The sequence below is a fragment of the Strigops habroptila genome, chromosome 2, assembly GCF_004027225.2.
Source record: "Strigops habroptila isolate Jane chromosome 2, bStrHab1.2.pri, whole genome shotgun sequence".
NCBI classification, from domain to species: Eukaryota; Metazoa; Chordata; class Aves; order Psittaciformes; family Psittacidae; genus Strigops; species Strigops habroptila.
Window position 1 is genome coordinate 31,243,799 of NC_044278.2, and position 26,787 is coordinate 31,270,585.

Consider the following 26,787-nt stretch of genomic DNA (forward strand, 5'->3'; position numbering starts at 1 on the left):
ATTCATAGGAATGCCAGTTCTAAGACTGTTATGTTTTGAGATTTAATGTGGGGCAATTACAGCCAAAGTGTATCTGGGGAAAGTCCTAGCAGAGTGCGTACATTTCTGCTTTGAGTGGGTACTTAATTGTTGATGTTTAAGGGTTCAGTAGGCTCCTAAAATTTTATACCCCCTTCCAGACAGCAGAATATATGGCCAGGAAGTAGCCTAACACAGTGAGAAGGGAGAGCTGGACAGCAAAAAATTGCAATGCTAACTATTCTCTGGTTGCTATTTTGTGGGGTCTGTTACCCTGCTTTGTATCCTCTTTCCACAGACTCAGGCTCCACATAGGAAGACAATTACAGAGGATACTCTAGAGATCCTAGAGGCAGCACTTCTGCAGCTCTGCAATGTGGCTGTGGTATTTCAAGATCCTTTGGGACAACCCAGATTTTAAAATAGGTGTAAACAGAGCAGGTACAGTTTTACTAAAAATGAAAAGCAGCTCTAGCTACTGCATGTGTTAATTTTTAACATATGAAGCATTTTTAAGAACTGAGCATTTCATTTAAGGAAATAAATTTATGGACTGCAAATGAGCAGGGTGAGGAAGGCTTCTGCAGAAAAGAAAATGCAAAATAACCCACAGAATGGCAGGGAACCACTAGTCTCTGCATAAAAAGTGTGACCAATACTATGTATGTGATGAACAGCACATAATCTGTCAGGAAACCAATGAAACACCAACATCAAATGGCAAAGACCTAGCAGGGCTTGAGGAAGGAATAAATGGTTTTAGATTTGTAAAAGAGATGCATTTATCGCACTGGCCTGTAGTGACGTCCATATTGACAGTACTCATCAGTATCATATCAGAATATTTTACATGATTATTTAAGAATAATTTATTTCTGATACATAATTTTTTAATGCAATGTTTGAGTCATACACAAGTTTATTTGCAACTATCAGGAATATCACATACTAGGAAGCCTTCCAATTACCGAAGTATAATAACACTATACATATTATATGCACATATGCGTGTGAGTTTTAGAAATGCCACAACATATTTATATTTGTTACTTGGCAATGTTAGTTCTTCATTAAAAGTGTAATATTTACACTTGTGTAATAACACGTTTTTCAGGCATGTGTTAGGCCTTATAAAATAATACTTCTCTGATGAAATAAACAGTGTATCTTCATTAAAATATAATTTATTTTTTTATTTTTATGTTAAATACAAGCAAGCAATGTACGCATTAATTTTTTTTGTTTTGTTAATCTATTCTTTTTTTGGTAGTCTGTAAGTGATTTTTTTTTTTTTTTTTTTTGCTGTTGTTTATTTTTCAGTCTTAGGAATTATAGTGAAGTATTAATTTTCCTTGTTTTCTCCAGTTAACAGCTCTTCATTGACCTGTCAATAGGGGATGCTGTCAAATCCAAGATTAATAAACAAACCCCTGCACCCAATGCTGCAGGTTATTTTTAATTCAATATAGAAAGAATTAAATTTCTTCCCATTATACCATTATATTTTCAGCCAGAACATGCTTTTTAGAAAGCCAGTGTTCTGATGAAAACCATTTTGCATTTCAGAGCAGTAATTTGTACAGCCTTTTCCAGCAGCATAGCCTGTGTGCCAGCTCACATGCTTGTTCATATTGGGAAAGAATGGCCACCCCTGGGCTGTTCATTTTCTACTGATGAACACATTAAGCACCTCTGAGTGATGTTGTCCAGAGAAAAATGAAGAACTTAGTCCTCATGTGGTGCTCAGCTGATTTGCACTAAACTCCAAGTCCAAATGATGGACTGGGTAGACCTCATGCTATTTTTTTTTAGAGAAGAGGCACACAAAATTGCTTCTTTTCATACTTTTACTTCTGTAATGGTGGTAAAGGTGGTCAGGATAGTGCAAAACCATGGTACTGGAGTTCCAGATGCCTTGGCAACTCTTGTGTATCACGTTTTTATAAAAATAACAGCTCTGCTGGAAAAGTATGAATCAACATTATGCATCATGACTAATCAAAAAAGATTGATTTAAGGACAATTCCCCAATGCTCAGATTATATATCCTTGCAAATGTAGATGCCTGTTCTGCTAGTAACAGTGCAAAAAACATGCACAAACAACATATTATGCAGGTAGCGTGGAGACCAGGATACCTCTGAAGGAAAGGCAGATAGCTCTCTTCACAAAGGGCAACTCAGGCAACCTAAACCAGCAGCCACTTCCTGTCTATTGACTGTGCAGGTAGCCAGAGTATCACTCTAAGGTGATACTAATAGAAACTAGCATACACTAATCAAAAATAGCATAAAGGAAGGAGAAATTATAGGCATTAAGAAGATATGTCCAAATAGCCTGTTTAATTCATCGATTCTGAATGCTTATCCATCCTGGAAACTATTTTGAGTTCTCATATAGAAGGTGAACATACCTTGGATTGGGGAGATATGGATAGCAAATCCCCCTTCTTGCCCCCCAAATGCATGACCCCAGCTAGCAGGCTGTACAATATGCTGAACATGAGCCTGCCCTGTTGTGCCTGCTGAAGTCGGACTGCCAAGGAGGCAGCAAAATGCAAACTGAGGGTTCAGGAGAGAGATGGAGAGCCTAACTCCAGCCCTGCAGCTGGGACGCTCTGCTCTCGTGGCTGCACTGCAGTTCCTCACTCTCTGGGTTACTTCTGGTTTTATCCAACAATGGCACAGCCCCCAGGAGAGAAGTGAAGGCCCTAAGCACAGGATCTCGTCCAGCTGCACACCCAAACGCACATCTATCCACGATGACACTTTCAGGCCTCTCTGGGCAGCAAGGCAGGGCTTGTCTGCATTCCTAAATCAGAGTATAATCCTTACCAGTGTTGCTAGCAAGGATTAGACAGGACAAGGTTTCAGTTAATAAAAGACAGAATTACTGCATACAATTTTGTCCTTAAACCACCACAGCAACAGCCAAATATTTGTGATTCACGAACTGAGCATTAATATTCAGGTTAGGTATGTATTTCAGGAATCCAAGACAGCAAATTCAAGATTCTGGCTTGATGATTTTAAAAATGTGATTGCAACAACTGCAAATGAATCTGTATAATCTAGACTCTTCCTTAATATCTGGCAGTATGTCAAAATAGGAGACTGTGTATGACTGACTTTACTTATGTATAACATTACAAATTATTACCACTAATCTCAGTAACAATTAACACTAATTATCTACTCTCATGCACTCTATGGCATTTACACTGTGAAAAACTGTGATTAGTTCTCTTCAAGAAATGCCAGCACAAATACTTAGAGGTAAGCTTTAGGAAGCAATAATTTTGCATTAATACTCCATTTGTGATTATATTTGTGCATTTCCTTAGCACAAAAAAAAAAAAAGAAAAAAAGAAAAAAGAAAAAAACCCCTCACTGAAACTGACTGTGCATAAGTTCTGAATAAGAAGAGTTACAAGAAGCCTTCCTCTAATTCTCTGTAACTTCAGATCACCATTTATTTCTTCGTATCTCAAACCTTTGACTATTCACTAGAAATTCTGAATTTGACTTCAGCACGATTTCCATCCTCACTGGTGAAAAGTGTAGGTGTGATAAACTGTCAACCACTTTGCCCTGCTTGTGGTGCTCATCACATTAGGACAGCAAGTGTGAACAGTAACCACAGTGACGATGGTTGAGGTTTTTCTAAACAAGTGATCCTGGGAGATGAGATCAGTAGGCAGGTGTTTGTGACAGAGAGATGTGAAGCACAGCCTTCACTGGTACATCACCAACAATTGCAAGCAACCGACTCTCTGGACCTCTGCCCTTCAGCAACACCAAAGGAAAACTGTTTTGACAGTCAGGCATTTGAAACAGGAAAGCACTTGTTGGGATAGTTTCCTTGAAAAAAAAATCTTCATTGTGCTTTTCAGGTTGAAGAAATCCATAGAGTGCACCTTTGCTTGGGGGAGCTACCAGTCAGTATACACCACTGCGTTACCTTCAGCTTAATCGATACAATTCTCCTTCATAGAGAAATTGATAAAAAGAAGTCCCAAGACAACAGTTAAAGCACTGACATGCTGTGGCTACTGCCTGTTGAGCTGAGTAATTTCTTTTCTTGTTCCCTTCTACTCCACTGCTTGTCTCCATGCATATGCTGTTTCTTCAGTGTGAGCCGTTCTTAAATCCAACTCCATGGTTATGTTTTTTTGGCACTATGTTTACATTAAATATAAAAGTAAAGATCGATAGTTCACTCCCTCTGCCACTACAAGAATTTACTTCCTGTGCTTCTCTGCTTGATTATATTTAGAGCAAAGGCAACTGCCCAAGTTACTGTATTTTAAGAACTTCTATTGAGTGTTATTTCACATACACCACACCCTTACACGGATCAGTGCTGCTGGGCCAGACTACAGCAAACTCACATTTTGCTAACTTTAATACATATTCTTTCACTTAGCATGCAATGCAAGTTCACATCTAAAATTATTCTCCGTAAGAGGAAACACAGCAAGGTGTTGCACAAGCTCATGAAAAGACTGTGCCTGTAGCACCATTTGAGACCCTCCACAACACCTAAATAGGGGTGGCAGGTGTGAGCCACAATGTGCAGCAGACCTGTAGGCTTCTAGGACAGCAGCTGGTGGCCAGGTGGGGTACCTTGGGGCACCTAAAATGGTTCTAGATTCAGATTTAGACAGCTGAGCTAGACCCATCTTTAGAAAAAGTATACTTGAGCCACACTAACACTGGCCTTGTTACCTTGACCCATTAACTTGGTTTGGGTTACACTCCATCTTGATGGTGACTCTGGCTGGGGGCTGTGATAACCAGTCTTGCTGGGGAACACGCGGGCTCATCTTTGACGTCTGCCCATATTCACTGGAGGAGGAGGCCGTCATCTCTGTCTTCGCAAGGTGGGGTGATCCGTAGGCGCACTCAAACAAGGACTGGTCTTCACTCACCACTGATAACGCTTCCTGCAAACCAGAGAAGAGAAGTCAGCACGACCATGTTTCAGAGTAAAGGACTTGTCTATCTCATGAGAAGATGAACAGCTGGTCAGCTGCTTAAATGCTCACTGCTTTTTAGGCATGCTACTGCTGTCAGTGGAGGTGAGGATTCATGGTGGCAGACATACCGTCAGCATATGGCAGGAAGACAACCTCTCCCCTGAGGAGACCGTTCCCACCAGTGCCTGAGAAGACGCACAAACACACACTACCAAAGACTTAGGAATAGTGGCCAGGAGCTGGGAAGGAGGAGAGGGCAGCACAGACAGCGAAGCTCATGCCTCTGGCATCCCAGGTAGGAATGCAGAGGGCCAGATACGCTGGGGTAGTAAGCAAGCTGCCATCTCTGCTTTAACAGCCCCCGCAAGAAGCGACCAAAGCCAGGCCTTGCTGACTCACTGGGAGCTCCTCTTCCTTCCTCTGGGACCCAGGCCAAGTCCCTTCTGGACAGGGAGCTGAGACAGCTGGGCGCAAGCTCCAGTCCAGGGACCCTGCTTTTTCTGCCAGCATCTGCTGCCAGCTTCGGCAGAGGTTCCTGCCACCAGCCCTGAAGAGGACACCAGCCACCTCCCTCTCTCATGGCAATCCTTCCTGGTGGACCTCCTTGCTGCGCATCCTGCTCTGGCACTGTGGGAAGGGCTTCCCTGGCCACCTTCCCATGGCAGCACTGCAGTTATTGCCCTCAAGGGTGGCAGGGTTCACCAGGCCTGTTGGTGGCAGGGTGGCTGCCATCGTGGCTGGCTGCAGGCCGCACGGGTGCCAGAGGGAGAAAAGGCCACCTTCTCTCCCCACCACCGTGCATTCACATTGGTACCAATTCCTTCCCCATGTTATCTGGAGCCGAGTGATGGCAGTGAGGCAGTGCCCAGGCCTGGCTCAGGCAGCCAACATGCCATTGGGAAGCTACAGGAAGGGCTGATGCTGCCAAAGGGACCCTCCTGCCTGAGCCAAGGCTCTCCAGCCATGGAACTGGTCTGGGCTCCCACCCTCCTGCTGGTCCCCAGCACCACACAGGCTAGGGGGCCACCCTTCCGAAAGCAGCCTTCTAAGAAAGGCCTCCCTCTCCAGGAGCTACTTGTGGTGAACATGGTGCATAGGCGGTCTAAACAGATGGTAACCCAAATTGCGACTCCCTCCTCCCACTCTGGTGCTATGGCTTTGCCCTGAAATGAAGTGGAACAGTGGTGCAGCCTGACACCTCTCCCTCTACCATGTGGCCCCTGCCAGCACTGGGGAGCAAGCCGCAGCACCAGGCCGGTGGAGGAGGCTCGGCGTGCAGCACACCAGATGACAGCTGCCATGGAGGCGGCCAGCTGGCCATGACTGGAGGTGCAGGGGCCAAGAATAGGGGTGTGAACCAAAGCCAGATTGGGGGTAGGATGCTCACGAGGCAGCTTGTGTGGGCCTGCGCTGCTGCCAGCCCTGCGCTGACAGCCGATGGGAGGACAATAAAACCGTGTGGCTCTCTCAGCAGAGGAGGATGTGATGGAGAAAGGAGAGGGGAAAGAGAGAGCTCTGGGAAGCTGGGCGGCTGCCTACAGGGTCCTGCCTTCCTCGGCTACCAGAAAAGGATTTGCACACTCCAGCAGTTGCACGCTGCCCTAAAAATCAGCAGTTGTATTTGTTCATTTTAAAGGGGTACACATTTATCATTCTTCTTATTTGCCTGGTTTGTGAGCCCTTGGGGCGCACTCTGTTAATATGAATTATGATGTTTTCTCTGCAACCTCTTCTTATTACTTCTGATGAAAATTGAGATCACCCCTTAACCTCTGGACTTGAGGAATGGGATCTCAAGCAGCCCTCCAAGTGCCACAAAGACTCTTGACTGAATCACTAACACTAACACTTCCCACTAGAGGCCAGGATGCAAAATTCAGACGCCTATCTGCACCATTTCATTAGTGCTTTTCAGATGTCGTCTGAATGCAAAGGTCACCCACCAGGCTGTCGCCGTTAATGTTAACTCCCCAGTTAACACCCCTGCTTTGCACATTCTTCTGCCAACCTGCGCCCAGCTACTGAACTGCTGCCTCTTGGGTCTCTGGGGGCACGAATGTGCTTCTGCAAGACAGAAGGGATGCCAGAATAACACTTCTCCTTTTTGTCATGCCTCTCAGACTCCTGTGGGTCTCTGGCTTGCTAAAAAGTGTTGCTGGTGGTAGCCCGAAGCTTTTATGATAAGCTGTTTCTGGGAAAACCTGCAGGTGGCTTTTGCTTTTCAAGGAGGTTCAGGGTGAGATGGCTACTGGTCCCTAGCTCCCCAGAGATTGCTCCCTGGCTACACTGCACTGAGAGACAGCAGGAGGACTTGATGTACTTGGGTAGTAAAGTAGCATGGATCATTTCACAAGAACTAAAGAAAGAAGATGTTACACTAGAAGGAAAATAGAAATTTCTTTCTTAGAAGTCCATAACTGTTTTCCCAGGCGATCACAATGCATCCCACGCCTGAGACTACTGCATAGTTCTCTCTTTTCTGCCCCATTGTAGAGCTATTACATAAGCCAAACCTCATGAAATAAAACATTAATTTTGGAAGAGCTAGCTCCAGTATATGCATGAATGTGTGAATGATATAGGACAAAGCAGATACAAGGTTGCAAATACAAGAGGCAGAATGCTATTTTACTCTGTAAACCATTTACTAATAGACTTTTTCAAAACAGGCTTCGAACACTATATAATGGATATGTTTCTCATCCTCCCACACACGTGAAACAAAGCAAATTTATTCTGGTTCCTATTAAATTTGACTCCACCTAATGTAAGTTAATTTATGAATATTTAGGGTAAGTATAAATGTAAACAAACAAACAAAAAAAGAGTTTTCTATTTATTTGCATTACTAACGACAGTATATATTGCTTGTGCTATGGATGCTTATTATGTTGCACAAATAGGGAAAGTACACACATTTTAACATCCTGAGGAGGACGGCAAATGCCGCAAATATGATCCCAATTAATAAGGGTTATATGAATATCTAAAGACTATGGCAAAAACAAGACAAACATAAATGAACCCAAGAGACAGACTTCACATTTCAGGAAAAAAAAAGCCTCATTATTCATGGACAACAAAAAAAAGCTCCGTTTGCTAGCTGGAGTTTTGTTCTGATTCAACAGCAAAAACTCATCTGCACGCCATCCCGCTAGTTATCATTTAGTGCACGCTGACAGGTCTGTAAAGGCTCCATAGGAATAACTGAGTTTCTGCCAACTTTGCACACTGTTGGGTCGGTCCTCACGTAGAAGGCTTATTAATGTGTACTCTACAATAGTGAGTATCTCTGATACTTTACTCCAAGTCCTCACTGATCTTAGCTGGCCAGTCTTGTAGGACACGCATCACCCCTCCTTTGAGCACATTACAAAAGCTGAACTGGCCATCTAAGCTTTTGCACAATTTTGAGGAGTCAGCGTAACTGAAGAACATGGTCTAAACTAGAATTAGCCTTACTTCCTCTTTAACCATCTTTCCTCTCTCACATAAATGAGATTGAGGTTTCAATGTGGGAAACATGGAAACTATGTTTAACATCTAACTATGTTCTGCTATTCCTCCTGCCAGCCAGGACTCAGGCATACCAACTGTCCTCTTCTTCAAATGCAGCTAGGGCCATCGATGTCAATTTACCAATAACCTCTACAGGTGATATTATGTGGTCCTTGAATATTCAAGGAAAACATTTTCTGCAACAGGCAGGTGGGACCTGTGTCCAGGGTTGGCAGCTGCTGCCTTTCTTCCTCTTAGTGGTCTTAAAAGCTGAGGATTTCTGGCCCAGGCTTTTCTGAATCCAGTGACCTTGCAAGACACAGTGATGCTGAACCATCAGAGCTCATACAACCCAACACAACCTCATGTGAAACTTGTATTGTGGAAAGCATAAAAATAGCATCAAGAAATATAAAACATTTCTCAGCTACATGAGAATGTTGCATAATTTGGTATCCCCCAAAACAGACAGAAAATGTCCTTCAGCTGCTCCTTCCATGCTTCGTTTCATCTTGTCTTTCCTTGATTTCTCCTTACTAATTAAAGCCTTCAAGCCTTAACCCTACATAAGCTGTGAAAGAAAAGCTCTAACAGCAAACTACTGTACTGAACAGCTGACAGAAAGCAGTATGGGTATTTCTTTCTTAAAGACAGGGACTTGAAAATGTGCTTTTTGCTATAATTCTAAATGCAAGCTCCTGGACCAAATGTAATATAAATACTGTCAGCATTCACTGTCATAAAGAATAGTCACATGGTCTGGCCATATATGAACATAGACAAAACTATCAATACTGACAATTTTTGGCAAGGTTTTTTTACATATGGATGCCAGTTCTATTTCTAGTAAATACTTTTCATTACTCATTTGCTCTTTTTTTCTCATTCATTATAATGCTGTTTCTGGAGCAGTTTGGCAACGTCAAGCAGTAAGTGGGATAAAGCAAGGTAAACATTTATAACTATTATAAAATAGATGCATTATAAGGCTACTTTTAATCTCACCAAGTTTTGTACCTTTATGGTAATAATTTTAGTAGTGGATGGGTGATCTTGAATTTCATGTGACAATAACATATTCTCATGACACCTCAGAAGTGAAGCCTTTCATTTCTAGTAACCAGTGTCTGGGGTAATGTTATATGAACAAAGCAACACATACAAGTTACAGTGGCAGGTGGGAAAGGTCTTTCATGAAAGTCAGTAAAGTAGCGCTGTGGGTAATATTATCTGAGCTCAATATTGGACATGGATGTTCTTTATTTCATCTTCCTTTCTGCACATACTCTCATGACATCCCCAGCAAAACATAAAATTCTGTTCCTTCATTAAGAGGTCTTTTTTTTTTTTCATCACTTGTACTGTGCAAAACCTGGCTTCTCACTTGGACTTTCCGTACTAATGATAAAATAAAAAAATGACTTCTCTATTTGGTTTTGACCTATACTTCACTGATAAGTAAAAATGAAACAATAACGGACTGGCAATTTGTAGAACAATAGGTACAGCAACACCTTTAAAGTAGGCATAAAGTCATTAGGACAAAGGTGTTTACTTAATCAAATGCAAGATTACTTGGCCTATAAGCATGACATTACAGGAAATGTGATTGAAGTAGCTCCCATCATGAGAGTATATGCAAGCTGGCCTGTCTTTTACATGCAATGTCAGGATTTAAGGGCAAAGACTTTTTTTCCTAAAGCTTGATCAAACTTCAGAAATGGTTAAAGGTGGCAATAAGATGTGCAGTTGTCTTGCATAATTTGCTTGTGCTGATGGTTACTGGGTTAAAAATACTTCAGCAGTATTTTAAAAGATTTTGGAGGCCATTCTAACCTGGAGGTGTTTTTTCTCAAGTTAATTCTGATTAGGGAACATGCCATCTTGTGCATGACATGCATTTGCACACTGTCCCTCCATGTCATCAACCCAGCTTCCACTTCAGACATGATACCATTTCCACTCATTTGTACAGCAATCAAATTGAATCACATCTCCAGGAGGTACACTCATTGTATGTATGTGTGTATACATATATCTCAAATTATTCAGCTCTGGGGTTTGGGTTTTGGTTTTTTTTTTTTTAATTTCTTATAATATTTACATGGTTCATTGCTTAATCCCTGTAACAGAAAAGATTTAGTAGATCACCGTCTATCCAAAATCTATGAAATGATCTGCTGCTCAAAAAAGTGTTTCTAGAACTTTGACAATCAGGCGCATACTGGCCAGCACTGTCAAAATCCTAGCAGGCAATAGCACAGTAGTACGATGAAAAACGTTGACCACAAACCAGCTGGACAAGAACTGGGCAAGAACTACACGTAAAGAGGAGGATGCATGAGGAGAAACAAATACAGCAAAAACCCTTATTGCACATTGACAGATGCTGTAGACAGTAAAATGTATTTATTACTTGTGGGGTCGTCTTGTTGGAGTCAGCATTCCCACACACCAAAACAGACCTGCTACCCTTGACTATGAGGGGCTTGCAAAGACACTGCAATTGAGAAATTTTAATTAGCTTTGCCATATGTCATTGCATTTATATAATCTATTTTTTGACACCAGTTTTATTATATTTCTCCTCATTAATGTAAAGGGCTTTAGTTCTTCACTATTTTGATTTCATGATAATATACACACAAGCACAAGCTTAGACCTCCACACAGCCACAATCCATTTAGACATAGGCTGTTTCCTATCACTTGTCGGATGTCTACAGTTGGTCAGAAAAATTAATTCTGCGTTCTATGAAGAATTCTGATATACTGGGACTTATTTTCATTTTAAATTAGACACAAACCTGTTATATGAAAACTTTCACCAAAACATTTATTAAAAGGAAGACTTGTAACACAAATCTGCAAACACTGGCGTGTGTTTTGCAGATGTTAAAATATTCTAATAAACAGTTATATTTGGAGAGGACCTGCATTTTCCGAGGGATATTGTTCTGATTAAGATCAGGCAATTAGCTCTATTAAGTGCTTCCATGCTTTTTGCACTCCCTATCTCTTGTGTACTTGTTGAAGTTGTGTTCAATCTGATTACATACAACTGTAACTGAAAGAAAGAACAGGCAAAAGTGTGCAAGAGAGCACATGATATGCACCTTGGTAGGCAGCCACTCCAGACTTTACCAAGTCACTCTTCTGGCTTGCTACTCTTCTTTCTATTCTTCCCCAGACTGCATCTTCTGATGCTCTAGGAAGCTGTTATCTGGAGTGAAAGCCTAATTTCAAACAGGCCAGGAATGTCATTTCCATGCTGGAACAGAGACCATACGTGAAGATGGACACCAGAACCTCGCAGAGCAGCAGGCAGTCTTCCAGTTTGAAACTCTGCTCATGTCTGCAACAGGCATCGCACGATAAAGCAAGCTGTGGTTGAACTGCTTAAAGAGCTTCTAGTTGAAATTTGCAGTCCTGCTTTAAAGCCAAGTCTTTAAGCCTTGGATTCATTGCATCTAGCAATAATCAGTGAAACAAAAGGCAAATGATTGATGTTTCAGCCTTGCTATAGCTTATTAATCATGATGCTCTTACAACTCTCTTCTGACCATTCACAAAAGAAGCGGTTCTGTAAGACATTCAATATGGTGTGTGGAACATACTGGAAAAGGTTACTACTTAAAATGCAGTCACCTGAGTCAGGAATTGTAGCACACATCTGGAATATGTTTTCCTTCTAAATTTCTGAGTCTTGGATTCATTAGATCAGACGAAAATCCACATATTATATTCATGAGAGAGTTCAGGAACAACAAAAAGCCTTGGCAAGTACAAGATAGGAAAGACAGATGTTGTCCTCACCTCCACCCATGAGAATCTTATTGCCGGCTCAGCTAACATCCTCCACGTCTTTGCAAAGAGCACTTGGATAGTCAGTGTTAATCCAAACACAGGCCCAGTGCTGCCACTTATCTGATTATCTTCACCTCTTGCTGAGAAAAATACAAAGGATGTTTGGAAGCAAAGGAGAGACACTGCCGCAGTCCCACTTGAAAAAAGGAATAATCAAATATCCATCAAAATAATGTTATGAAATTGCTGGCTAGATTAATTTCTGGGAAACAACAGCAGAAGTTTAAGGACTGATCCTGCAGCCCTCTATATAAGTCATCCTTCTGGCTTCATCAAGACTAGTAATATGAAGAGGTCTCACGGCTAAGCCCAAAGGTTTAACATTTTGTGTCTTAATGAACAAATTCTGAAATGTTATAAATTCATATGTAGACTTTGTGCTTTATCATAATTTCTAATATACAGACTGTCATTACTGAATTGTCAGCAAACCCTATTTTTGCCCAAGCTATTTTAGATACCTCCTTTCATCATAGGGTAATATTTGTAGCATGAGGCATTCACCTCAGTTGCTCAACTGCTGCATAAAATAAGAAAAAAATCATCATTCCACTAATGCAGATGGGGAACCTTTAGGAAGAATGGCTAAAAATGGGTTTTGGCTTAGAAAGCGCATCTCCCTCATGCCAAGCTCCATGCCATATATGGGACTATCCTGCATCTCACATACTAAAATTCTCACACCAAGTACAGTTGATGAAACACTAACTTCCGGAGATCAGGAAGTGTCCATGAGCATCTGATTTAAAAAGCTGCCATTTCATAATCAATTATTTCATCTGCAGTCTTTAATAGGCAGTAAAATGCAAATGAATAGTTTAACCCCAAACCAAGAATTAATAAATGGAAATAGGAAACTTTCATATATGTCTCATACCCTGGACACCACCAAAGCAATGCAGTGGGCTTGTTCAAATGCAGAGATGAAAGCCTCCACCCTGCATCTGCTTCCATGTATGTTCAACACCCAAGTGACTTCAAGAGAGCTGCCTTCAAGCAGCTCTGCCCATGCACAACCACCAAGGAACTGCACCAGGCTTCTGAATGGAAGTGGACCTCAAAATTCACAAGACTGTATCACAAACCGTAGCACTAGCAGACAAGCTAGTGCTATACAGCGATGAATCTGGTTCTGATCTTCCTTCTGCATGAGCAGAGTGCTGGTAAACTACTCAAAGGCTGAGGCAACATCAGGTTTTTATCTGCTGCACCAGCAGCTGAATGAACAGGGTTAAGTGGCTGCAGGGCTGTAGAAGCACAATGATTGGTTAGGCTCAGAATACGTATTCCTGAATAATTATGTCAACTTTAATTCACCAGTGGTAAAAACAATACAATTGTATCCTGCAGATTGTATATTGTATGCACATTTTTAAGAAATTGTAATTTTGTATGCTTATTTTAGCACGTCAATCTACATAAAGAGCTGTAACACTGAAGTTTGAATGGCTATTTATTTTCAGTCAATACAATAGACTTTTCTTCCTTTTTATTTTGATAGTATTGTCAGTTATGAACTTTGAAAGCCTGAAGGTTTTTCCTTCTTGGCTGTTAACCTCTAGGGCTTCAAAATGCCTAAAAAACTGGGAAAACTTGGATATAAAACTCCATTTCTGTCTCAGCACAGAGCTAGCCTGTTGCTTCTACTTTGCCTTTCTAGGATAGGACTTTATTAATCTGAAGGAGCAACTAACCTTCTGATTTGTTAAAAAATATAAACATCTGGGGGCTTTTTCAGCAATTTTTCAAGCAAAGATTTATTTGGCAAAACAGGTGGCACGTTTCTAAAGTGGCCAGCAGCCCAATCGGAAGTGAACTGAGGCTGCATGCCACACCTGCCATGAACTTTTGCTATTAGATCAAAATGATATTGAGAAAGAGTCTTGAGACCAAAACAGCTGCCCAAAACAAGACACCGATCCCACACTAGGCATGCAAGCCTATACTTTCCTTGGGTCCTCTTAAAATCTTTGGCATCATGGGCAGTTTGAATGGGATGTCTTCAAGGATTATTATGTATTTACTGGAGTTAGGCAATTGACCAGACCTAAAGGCTTTGCTTGAACACGGTAACTGCCCTGGTACTCTGGTTTTGGAAACTTTATTGAGAAAACTCTTAACATAAAGATACCACATGATTATTTTCTGCCTTATTCAAAAGATTTGTCCAGTGTTATCACAAGAGGGTAACATTTGCAGCTCTTTTTCCTACCATTTAGCCCAAACTGCAAGATTATACATTACAGTTCTACTAAGTTCAATATTTGTAAACTGTGGTGGGTTGACCAACCACCTTCTTATTTCCATACATAATTATATATGCCCATTTTTTATATATATACACGTAAGTACATGTACACACACATTTTTAGGTAATCCCTCTTCAATTTCTGAACAAATTTTAAAGTAAAAATAGTTCAGGCATTGAAATACTTTTCTCTAAGGCACACTATGTACCAAAGAGAACATAAACTCATCAGCAAAGTGATGAGAAATGTATAGGAAGGAATGAAGAGATCTCTACAGCCACTGAATCAATGAAAGAATTAAATATCAGGTAAAACTGAAAAGAGCATCCAAATTAGTTTCCTTTGCAATGAACCTTTGGTTTTTACGAATGTCTACGGCATTAAGGAAATAACACTTGGATGATGGCCATGAACTGAGCTTCTGGGTGACCCATCACTTCCCTGCAGTGCCTCTGTGTGTGGTGTTTGTGCACGTGCGCACACGTGTGTGCGTGTGTCTGATGAGTCACATTCTGCTTCGAAAGACTGCAGTTATGGGGGACCTTAGCTCCAAATGGACGATTAGCTACCCCAAAGAAATAGTGGGAAAACAACTGGGCATGTTACCCATTAAATCTGGCTAGTCCTCTCAAACCAGCAGCTGCCGGGCACAGCAATCAGCCCAGGACAGCAAGGGGGAACCATTCTTGGGCAGCTGCAGAGGTGCTTTCCTGCAGCTCAGCTTTCTCTTCAGGGACCCCCTCGAGCTGGAGATCCTCTTGTCTGCTGCATCAGGCTGACAACGTCTCAGATACTCCTTTATGTTCACCTTCATACATATTTAAAATTCTTACTTTTCTATTTAAAGAAAACTTATCACATCCAACACTTACTAATTTCTTGTTTGATAGCTTTTGCAAACACTGGTTAAACCATCTTTATTTCTACGAATGCTTTTATTTACTTCCAAGTGTATTTGTCTTGATATGTTTTGCTGACTTCTCTGCATTAGATAACTGGAATTAAAATGCAAATTGCTACTGCATTTTAAAAAATCACTATATTAAGGAGTGCTCTCAATTTTTGCATAACACTGTAAGAGAACGTTGTTTTGTTTACATTATTCTCCCTTTTCCTCAGGCACCTTTTATTCTGGATCTTCCATGTATACATTGAACAGATACATATATAGTATTATAAGTTTCTCATGGTATTCCCCATCTTATGGGCACATAGAATATTGCTTAGATGGGTAATCTTTCCAAATTCAGAATGAACTTTCTAAGTATGCCCACTGTGTATTTAAAATATGACTTCCTGTCACGATAACCTTTACAGTGTATAGCCTCACATACCTTCCTGTAATTGTTTATAATGAATATCTTGCTTCATACTTCAGCACACGTTATTTTAGTCATTTGCCACAAAACATGACTAATGAAATTAATATGGGGTTGAATGTCACACACAGTATTATGTCATTTCTGTGTATGCAAAGATTAACACAGGAGAGTGCTTAGTAAAATAACACTAAAGTGTGTGCTTATGTTTAAGCACATTTAACCTGCTCTGCTGAACCAGTATAGGGTAAGGATATAATTGGTTTAGCTCAAACATCATTAACTATGAGATCAGCCAAAGAGACTGGTATGGTTTTCAATATATTGCACTTAGAGAGGTAGCCAAACCAATGGATCAGAAGAAAAAAGTTGTTTCATACCTATGACAAACAAAGGTTGGAGTGGATGTTCTTTGTTTGTCCCAAACCAAATAAAACAGAACAACCACAACAAGTAACCCTCACATATAAAAAAAAATTGCTTTGTGACAGTAAAAACAAAACTAATCCCAAGTACACCTGTGGTTTTGCTTTTAAACTTATTACTTTATTTAAGCAATTTTAAGCAACGTCTTTCTAAACAAAATCACCAATCCAAAATCACAAAATATTAATTATTGCAGAATATTAACTTTTATCATTCTTTTTCCCTTTTTTATGAGAACTATCTCACAAATTGAACTTTCATCTTTATTGTGCAACTTGTGGCTCTGTAACCATGCTTTCTGTTGAATCTCATGTGCAGCAGAAACAGGTTGTGGCCAATTTTTAATTGTACATGTGAAGAAGAAAAGGAAAATGCATGTGGCAATATCTTTGATGTGGCACCAAGAAAAATCCTGCAGTTCTTCCCTGTAGCAGTATCTTTTCTTAACTACTGATTACCAACATTACCACTCTTATGAAAACCATGCCCTGCAGCTCTGATATTGACTGTATTTTTCAGTAACACCAACCTTAGCTCCAGAAGGAAAGGGCCACCTGCTGTCATTGATGAAAAGCGAGCAGAGAAATCAATGACATTAAGACAATCTCAAGTCCAGAACCTTGAGAGATGCATTTGCTACAGCAGTAGAAAACATTAAGATGCTTTTCTCCATACCTCGCTAGTAAGACCAAGTGTCTAATAAGCATTAGTCTATGAAGTGAAGCTGTGTGGATGCAAAACTTAAGATATGCTGAAAGAAAAGATTTTGATTTATTTTTCTTTGGTCTGCATTAAAAAATGACCCCTGAAATGCCTTTACATACTGTATGCTATGCCTTCAAACATACAGGAGACATATGCAGGCTGTTTCTCTTTTATTGTTTCCCCAAACAAACCCATTTCCTATAAGCTATTCCCATATCTTTCATGCCACATCCAGCTTCCCAGAAAAACAGCAGGAAAACAAAGTGTGAACTCAAAACAACCCATTTCCACAGAACAATGTGCCATACCAAGGAGAGAGAGAGCTAGAGGGGGGAGGGCTGAGGAGAGGGGAAAGAGAGAGAGGGAGAGATGTTTTGATGCTGCCAAAGAACTTAAAGGAAAAAGGAAGGAGGAACTCTTAAAAGTCACAGAGAGGAAGAGTTGTGTAACTGTAAATATGCAACGGGCAAGTTGCCAACTATTTCAAAGGATTTGAGGTTTCAAAATCATCGAGAAGACTAACTGATTTGCACTCTGGGTTTTGAGCTTCCAGGAACACCTTTATATGTCTGAGAGCCAGAAACTACCATATCTTTTTATAGACTACTCAAGCCATACTTGGTCATAATTTCAAGTTGAATCAGTAAGGAATGTAAACAGACACCATTTATGCTTCTCTGCAATCTAGTAAAATGAAAGCATGGACTAAATAAAGCAAAATGATACATGTCGTTCTGTAAGAAGGGAAAACCAGATCATGTTGATTTAGTTGGTGTCTGACCTGAGCAATCTCGAAAGTTCCCAGTATTCAGTAAACCAAGCAAACCCATATACTAAACTCCCACAGGTATAGTGCATACCACTCATTGAGACACACATGGTAAAAGTCAATGATAAATGTCACTATGCCATTTTAAAATCCTGTTTCCATATTGGGCTTGTCAAGGATATAAAAGCAGAAAGAAAGAATAAAAGTAAGTCAGCAACAAATTATTTCAGCTTTGTTGTCCATGACAATTACACAAGTAAGAAAGAAACATTGTAGAACCAATACAACAACTAGAATGCTTTTCCCCAAATCAAGAATCTCACCAGCTTTGAAATCTTTGGGTACAGAGACACTGTTTTCGCAGTGAAAAAATGTGGTTTATTTCTTTTTTCTGTTGATAAAAGATGCAAAACCACAGACTTCACAGTCACTTGTAATTAAAACCCACAGTCCAAAACACTACCATGTGTCAGCAAGACCTGGCATTACTATGAAAGGTATACTCTACAGAGAAGGAGAGATGGGGCAACACTCGTGTTATGGTATACTGACTTCCTACTGCAGACTTATAAACTGCCATAGTACTGCAGCTAAAAGGATCTTTCAAATGCCTCAATAGTATTTAGTAACCATGACTGTTATGCAGTGCTAGATGCAAGAAATAAATGAACTGCTATCTTGGGCACAGAACTAAGGCAAAGCAGTAGATAGAGTTTGTCACAAAACGCTTGCAGCTGACACAGAAGGGACACAAGTTGAGGGCAATAAATACAAAGCACAAGTTAAGTGCATGGTGTGACCAGTGTGACTGTCACAGTTGTGCCAGAAGTTATTTTTCAATTAGAATGAGCTACACAGAAGATAATAAAAAATGAAAGGCTACTATGCACGGCAGGCAAGAAGTGGAGTGGAGGTGAAGAGACTGAGGAAGGGGGAGGGAAAAGCAAAGAGCTATTCAGCAGTCTGAAGCAAACCCAGCTAAAACCATACAAACGACTCATATTTGTCCTGTCTCTTTCTGCAGCTGTTTTCTCTGGCTTTGCTCTAGCCGATCTCCCTCTCTGTGTGAACATCACGGTGGCAAAGAGGGAACTGGATGGCTCTCTCCACGTTTAGATGCCCTTTGACTGCCCAGGACCACTCCTCACAGTGGAGAGAACATGCAGGAGTGCAATATGCAATCCACAATAGTGAGGGTGCCCTCCTGCTCACCCCCATCAGCTCCAAACCCTCCCTGCTATAGATAGCTGTGCAGGGTGGGAAGGAATATCCCCACAGGCTCCTGCTGGGGCAAATTCTCTAATGCAGCACATCCCACTAAAGGGAAGATGGCTCTCATCCCTCATATGTGGAATCCTCGTGCCCTACTGCGATGCTGGGTCTTGGCTTTTGTTAATGTCAGGAGCTGCCAACAGCTGAGGTAAGCCAAAGGCAACAGTAAGCTGATAACAGCACTTGACATGAGTCCAGGAAGGTGGGCTTTTATTTTTTATTTTCCCTCTGGGAGCTTGACAGACTGAAGATTGGAATTTGACCAAGGAAAGTCTTATAGTATTCTTAATATATCATTCAATTCACCCAGAACGCATCCAGTTAATGAGGCTTTTGTAGTGATGGGTGTTCAATACATTTGCTAGTCAAGCAAATAATTACACGCATAAGCACTCAGCCTCAAGTATCCATGTTTGCACTAGGCATCTGTTCAAAGCATGAATTTCTGAAGATTTTAATTCTGCAGGCAGCCAAATACAAACTGATCGCTGAGGATTTCAAACACTAATTTTACCAGATGAAATTATTATTCAATGTAAACTAATCTTGTTCCATCAGAGTTAACAGAAACACATAATTGGTTTTAGTAAGAGGCTTCTGACTCTTCTGAATGTCTTAAAAATATATAAAATCTTTCTTATCAGACACTTTCAGAAAGACAAAAATCTAAACCAGATCTTCAGAAACCAACTCTTTTGTAAGGATATGGAAAACAGGTCTAAGGCTTCAGGAAGATTTTTGCTTCCTCATGTCGAGTATTTCATCACTGACATGGCATGTTTTAAAGCTGTTTATTACCCTCTGAAGCTTCGGACTTCAGTCACGACTATGGAAAAAAAGTTTGCTAGAAACATTTAAAACTCCTGCCACTTCTTTTTGTATTCTATTTTTTCTACAAATAGGCTTTGTATGTTAAGTACACTAAATATTATATTTGCCACATGCACAAATAATTTTTTAATCAGTTATTTGAAAAATCAGTTCTTATTTATGCAGTTCTCAAAGTCCAGAGTTTCTGATTCATTATTTCTAGTAAAATCCCTGAGGATATTTTTTCACTCTTACAATACTTTTTAGGCTTCAGTGAAATTGCCAATTCTTGCAATGAAAACTACACTACTCGTTTGAAAACCTGTTAGCTAAAAACTTTGCATTCCACACTGATCTTTAATATGAGCAGTTCTGTTGACATATATAGAACTATTTGCAAATAAGAGCTAATAGCCTTTAACTTATAGGTGTTTCTCTAAGCATAACTTCAACATTAACTGAGCTTTGTGGCAGCCTATGAAATTTTAGCAACTGAGTAGTATAATGTCCCATTTCATGCCAGATTAAAAGTGCAGAGAGGTTAGTAACGACACCAATTCTGTGGGAAATAGAAAAGCTCTGAAAATCACAATGAAAGTGTCTCAGATGGGAACCTGAAAAAAAGCAGCTATTCCCGAAAATAGCAATTTTTTCCAGTTATACTGCGGATCTTTGAATAACTGAAAAGCCTCCCTTCCAGTGCTCTGCCGAAGTCATTAGCAATAGGATCATGGACAAAACTTGCTGTGATTCACTGGTGCTACATAACTCTCTGTTCCCACTGGGCTTACAACATGGGAATTAAAAATGTAAAATGCCCTGTACTTATCCAGCAACAACAGGAGTAGTTAGCAGGTTACTGATTATACTTTATTATCATTATTCAGAGGGGAAGATACTCCCATACAAGCAAGCTACTCTTACAAGCATTTCAACAAGACCTAAATTTGCAGAGCCAGGTAACTGCGTTTCTGGTGGAAAGGGGTGTAAGATATTTCTGTGAAAATGGAGTCATTGTGAAACCAGTGCTGTCTTTCAGAAACGTGTTTAGAAGTTGAAGGCAACTGAGGATTGCATAAAGCAGAGAAATTGCAATCTGAGTGAAAAAGAAGAGAGGAAGAGATGGAGTATTACTAAAGGAGATCAAAGAAATCTAGAGAAGGAAAGAATATGGATGATTAAAAAATAGTCTGAAGTCTGTGAGACTGGAGGATTCTGCTGTTGGCTGGAGTACAATGAAGTCAACCAGAGAAACTGAGCAAGTCAGACGCAATCGAGGTAATGTTAATGAGGACTTTGGTGTGCTGAAGATATCCACAGTGGTACCATTTTTATGACAGAGCATCGATCACTTAGCATTGTAAGACTTCAATATATGGAGACAAATGAGGTGTGATTTTTTGGAGCAGTGTACAAAACTAACTTTAAAAAAATATTAATTTTATTTTTAGTTCAGAGATACGTTTTGACATTTGATCAGCAAACCCACAGGTTCTAGAAAGCTTAGAAAGTGAATCAGAAAGGAACATTAAAAGAGAAAGGAGAAATAAAATGATACTGAAGGTCAGGGAATTGAACACTTCTGTTGCAAGCTTCTGCATTAAATTTCCTCTGTCACCTAAAAGAAGACAGAATCAGCATCTGTTATTTAGGGGACATGCTGGGTAACAGACTGAAATACAATGGATGGATATTAACACATTCATACTACAGCAAATACAGAAGATGTAGCTTAGGAAAACACAGTGGCTGGTTGAATACATTATTCATGCCAGCTCTGCTGGGGCTTTTTAGCAGTAGCACAAACCAGGGAATCACAATGGTTTCTTTCTGAGCCAGCTGAGTTTACAAATAGTCTTACATAAATCTCTGACATGTTATTTAAGCCTGTTGCTAAATGACCTCCCCGCGAACGATATGTGTGATAAGGAGAATACATTCATATGTATCAACTGAGGACTACTTGTTTATTATTTCAACGGTTGTGCTGGGACCAACACAGGCATCACATTCCCTAGAACAGAGAGATGACTTGCTCTGCCATTTTGCTAATGACAAGACAGGTAGGGAAGTGCTTGCCTTTGTCCTGACGCAATGTGCCTGGGAAGTAAGGCATTTCCTCGTTGCAGAGAGGAGCACAGCCAGCAGTGGTGATCTCCCATAGCATGGCAGTGGCCTTTGCACAGCATCTGCGGCTGAAGGGTGCTATAGAGCTCTCTGCTTCATCCCCACCATCTTAAATAAAAGAAGCTTAGGGTCTTTACACAAAAAAGTCTTCTGTAACAGCTAACTGTTCTGTAAAAGCAAATGCAAATTTAGAGTTTTAGATTTGAGCTTTAGATTGTCCATGCATTTGCCTCTGTTCTTCTGTGGTTGGCCACATTCTCATTTATTTATACAAATCTGGTGCTTGGAAATGGTCTCTGAAGTACTGGAGATTACAGTTGATACTTACTGTCATGAAAATTCAGAGTATGATGACTTTGTTTTTTCTGCTAGTTTCCCTTGTATACTAAGCGGGTAGTTCCAGTAAGTCTAAAACTTTGTCCTCCTTAGGATACTTCATGATGCAAAGCACTTCCTTGACAGATTTTGTTTTTCCACCTTTCACTTTGATTTTTTCAGCACTGACTGGCACTGATTATTATTGCTCCAATTGCTTATGCAGTAGTTTATAAATCGTTTTGAAGCCAATTGCACTGTTCCTGCTTCTTCTCAGCTTCTAGTTTTAGTGTCATTATCAGACTTAGAAGTTTCATTTGCAGCATCATCCAATCCTATTTACATTATCTTATGTAACTAAGATTTTAAAAGAGTTAATTCCAAGGATTTATCAAGCTTCCTTTTTAACAACAGTAGTTGCCAACTTTCATGATCTTACTGAACCTTAGTTCCTTCTGACCTAAATTCTAGAGTCAGCTGAAAACCAAAGACTGTTATCACTTTAGCTAAAAAAATGTGAATTTCAAGTTTTGGAAGGCAGATAAGACAAGCAATATAAAATACATTATTCCCTGAAATTCCTGAAATTATTTTTAAGCTCATTGTCATCTCGTGAATTCTGAATATCTTTATTGAAAAAAAACCCCACATTCCTTATTGTCACCTTAATTTCATTATCACATCCCACTTCTCTCTACCTCCACCTTGAAACTTTCATATAGAACCTTTTGTAATATTTTAATTTGTCTTCTTATTGAACCTTCTGAATTTCTCTGCGTCTTCCTCTTTTCACTAAAGAAAGGAACAGAAGATCAGCTAGGAAAAAAAAAGGAAAACAATGCATTGGGGCTCACAGACACCCCATGTAACACTGACCTTTCTCAAACAACTTATCAGCCTCCTTAATTGATCCTCCACAGTGTTATAAAAGCCTTCAAGCCCTCTAAACTGCACTATTTGGAGAGAAAATTGCTACGAAGATATATAGAGATGCATTATCTTTACTTGTGATATTATAAACATTGGATATTTTCATATTTTAAAAAAATGAGCTGAAGCCTTTTGTCAGTTACTATACAGAAAATACACTCACTTTTATTTCTGTACAGCTTTAGGATTAAGACTTAATATTGGACACCTGATGACAAGAATCCATCTGAATCCGAGCTTACAAACTAGAAACATGTGTAGATGAGGCCCTCAGTGACATGGTTTAGTGGTGGTCTTGGAAGTCCTGGGGTAATGATTGGACTTGATGATCTCAAAGTTCTTTTCCAACCTAGCTGATTCTATGATTCCATGATTCTATGATTCTATGGCAAGAATGTAATGATACATTAATTTTATTAATTAGAAAGCACACCCTAAAATTCCAAGTTACTGGCCGTTTATCTTCATCAGACCTTTTGGCAAGGTGCTCATTTTATGTGACATCTAACTGCATACAGGATGAGGTCAAGACCTAAGCGGTACTAGCAGCATATGCAGGCCCTTAAGAAGCATGTAAGCAATGTCCAGGCAGCATGTGTAGTTCTGCAGGGTCTCTGCCCCGTGCTGAGTTCAGCCCTGTTACATGAAATGTTCAAAGTTTTTAAGTCAGGCCTCAGAAATAGAGAGCACTTAAAAACGATGCACTCTGGATCTGCCTCCTGGCTTTCAAGCCTTTAGTGTAGATTCTGTAGTACTAGAGAGTCTTTTGTCAATGAAAACTGAAGTCTTCAAGTGTTCATATAATTCAAGAAACTGCCCTTTAAGAAAATCATTAAATATCACAAGACTCCTGATAAAAATTGTGAGAGTTGGCAAGAATTGTATCTTCCAAAAAGCAGCCAAGACTGACAGATATTGAGGCCAAACAAAAACTCTATGAAAGAGGAAATCAGCACTATGAAGGCCCAAGATTAGAAGACAAACATACTTCAGATAGAATTTGGTCTCATCTGGGTTCTAAAAGGTTAGATTAAGTATGTGATGAAGATGTGGGAGAAAAATGTGAATCTGAAGACAGCTAAGATTTAACATTCACATTAATTGGAAAGGACCTGGGCACCATTATGGACAAAGAATTTATGTAAAGTGAGTTAAAAGTGAATAATTTACACATACGTTTTGTAGACTGTGCTTTACTTCAACAGATTTGTAACATCTATTTAAATGCACTTTTTAAAAAAGGTGTTATAGTTGTCAAGTCTGCAACACACCTGCCCACCGAGCAGTTTTGCAATTCATAGTTCATCAGTATCCAATTTTTGAATGTTCGGAGCTAAAGCTTCCCATTCTAAGCAAGAAAACAAAATGCAAAAGCATTGCATGAATAGCAATAATTAGTGGCAATTTTTTGTCCAAAAGCATGTCATTGATACACATGTAAATAAAAACCTAACACAATATCGTCAAACAAAAGGTCTGAAGAGCTTAAAAGGGAACAGTTGCTACTTTGCAAAACAAAACCAGCCCTTGTTTTGTATATTAAAGGTGGGAGGAAAAATAAAGAAGAGGTTTTGCAAAACTGCAGTTTTCTATCATTTCTTCTGGTTAAAACTACAGGTTGGGAGGAGGAATAAGAAATAAAAGTACAGCAAAGCCACTTTGCCCAAATTCATATCCTGACTGCCTTCAACTTTCAATTACATTATTTTACTAAACAAAGACTTTTCCTAGGAAAAAAAAAGATCTAACCACTTTAAATCTTCCTTAATTTTCTAGAAAGGTAGTATTGACAAGTAGGTTGGGTTTTTTTTTTCATATCAGATCCATCCGAAGTCTCTGTTTTCTTTCAGCAGAAAGAGTGGGAACTCTCAAGTTGATCAGCACCTTGGAAAATCAAGATCCTTATTCAGGGCTCTGAACAGAGATTTAACAACCTACTTCAGGGCCTTCCCCCGGAAATTTCAATCTGGTCCACTTAAAGACTTTCTACTAAACTTGCCCCCTTTGGCATAAAGAACCAATGATTTAGTTGGGATTGTAAAGATTTACTATGCACTTTTCCTATCTTATTAGAACCAGTAATGGAATCCACTTACTTGAATTTCTTTGGCTCTGAATGCATACTGCTGAAGAGTATGACATCCAGAGGTTACATTCCTGTCTACCTTTCATTTTAGCTTTATAACTGCAATGAGTACATCTCCTTAAAACCTGTGGATTCTAAATCAAAGGAGAATTTACTTTTAGTCTCACCAGTATTTAAAAAGCCCCTAAGAATTTAGCAGTAAGGTTATTAGACTACTTTGATGATTAAAAGAAAACAAAAAAGAAAATTAAGAAATTGTCAAAAGCTTGTAGATAGACGTTTTCTAACAAACTCCTATTTTTTATATAATTTGTTAGTTTTGTAAAATGTTTATAAAACATAAATAAAAACTAAACAGTTTCAGTAAAGTCCTTCACTGAAGCATTTTCTGGAGAATAACTGTTTCTTGACCAATATTACAAATACAAATTTATTCTTTTCATTATGCAGGAGCCCCACGCATAGGAACAATAACGACTATTTAGCTGTGCATCTATCAGATAAAGATGATGATCTCTCTCTTTGCATATTTTTCCTACATTTTCATTATAAAGTCAGAAGAAATAACATGATTTTCTGATGTCTCCTTGGACATAAATCTCTGCATTACTTAACCTGTCTAATGTTATACATGTGCAGACACCTTTGTCCTTACAGGTGTACAAAATGTGCTGGATTTGTACCATTAGTTCAATAAAAAGTGGGTGACATCACCTCGCCATTGCAGATCCCAGCACAATAAGGCATATTTTGCACACTCTTAACCTAAAACATCAGTGGAATAGCTCAGACACTTTCAGTTTAGCACATCTGTGCAGTTTGATAGATCACATCTACAACAACCATTCAGTGAATACTGTGCTGCCTGCGACCCTCCACAGACCTTTATTTTTTGGCTGAGGCAACTCAGCCTGATTCAAAGTTCACAGAAGTCAATAGAGAGACTCAGCACCATCAACAGGATCATGCTGATCCAAAGCCAGGACAGGAAACTCTGAGGAAACATAAGAGCTACCCCCTTTGTTGCCTTGAAAATTTGTTTAGTGTTTTGGAATTTACTGACTAAAGCTGCATGGAAGAAACCTGGCAGCCAGAGAATTTTGCCAAGTTGCGTTATTTTGGTTGTATCAGAACTCCTGAAATAAACCCAGAACTCCAGTGAGACATTCGTGTTCATGCTGTAGCTTCCCTGAACTCAGTCCATCCAACAGCTCAGGATAAGCCTGGACCGGACTGGCAGATCTGCTTCAGTCTTGACTAGCAAGGCAATATCATGCTAAGAACATGATGTACCTGGTTCTCCTCTCACTTTACATCCATCTTATACCTCTGAAGCCCAGTGCATATAGTGGATCCAGTTCTCATTTACTCCAGCTTAGAGTAAGAGGAAAATTCAACAGGTTTACTATAGAGCCCAAG

General features: G+C 39.8%; 1 protein-coding gene across 2 annotated transcripts in view; it reads right to left on the bottom strand.

Moving 5' to 3' along the window:
- The window catches only part of ERG (ETS transcription factor ERG), a 65,111-nt gene that overhangs the window by 29,594 nt on the left and 8,730 nt on the right, over positions 1–26,787 (bottom strand). For both annotated transcript variants that reach the window (XM_030476956.1, XM_030476957.1), the window contains exon 2: positions 4,746–4,963. In XM_030476956.1, the coding sequence (XP_030332816.1) occupies positions 4,746–4,963 (218 nt within the window). The remainder of the gene's footprint in view (positions 1–4,745; positions 4,964–26,787) is intronic.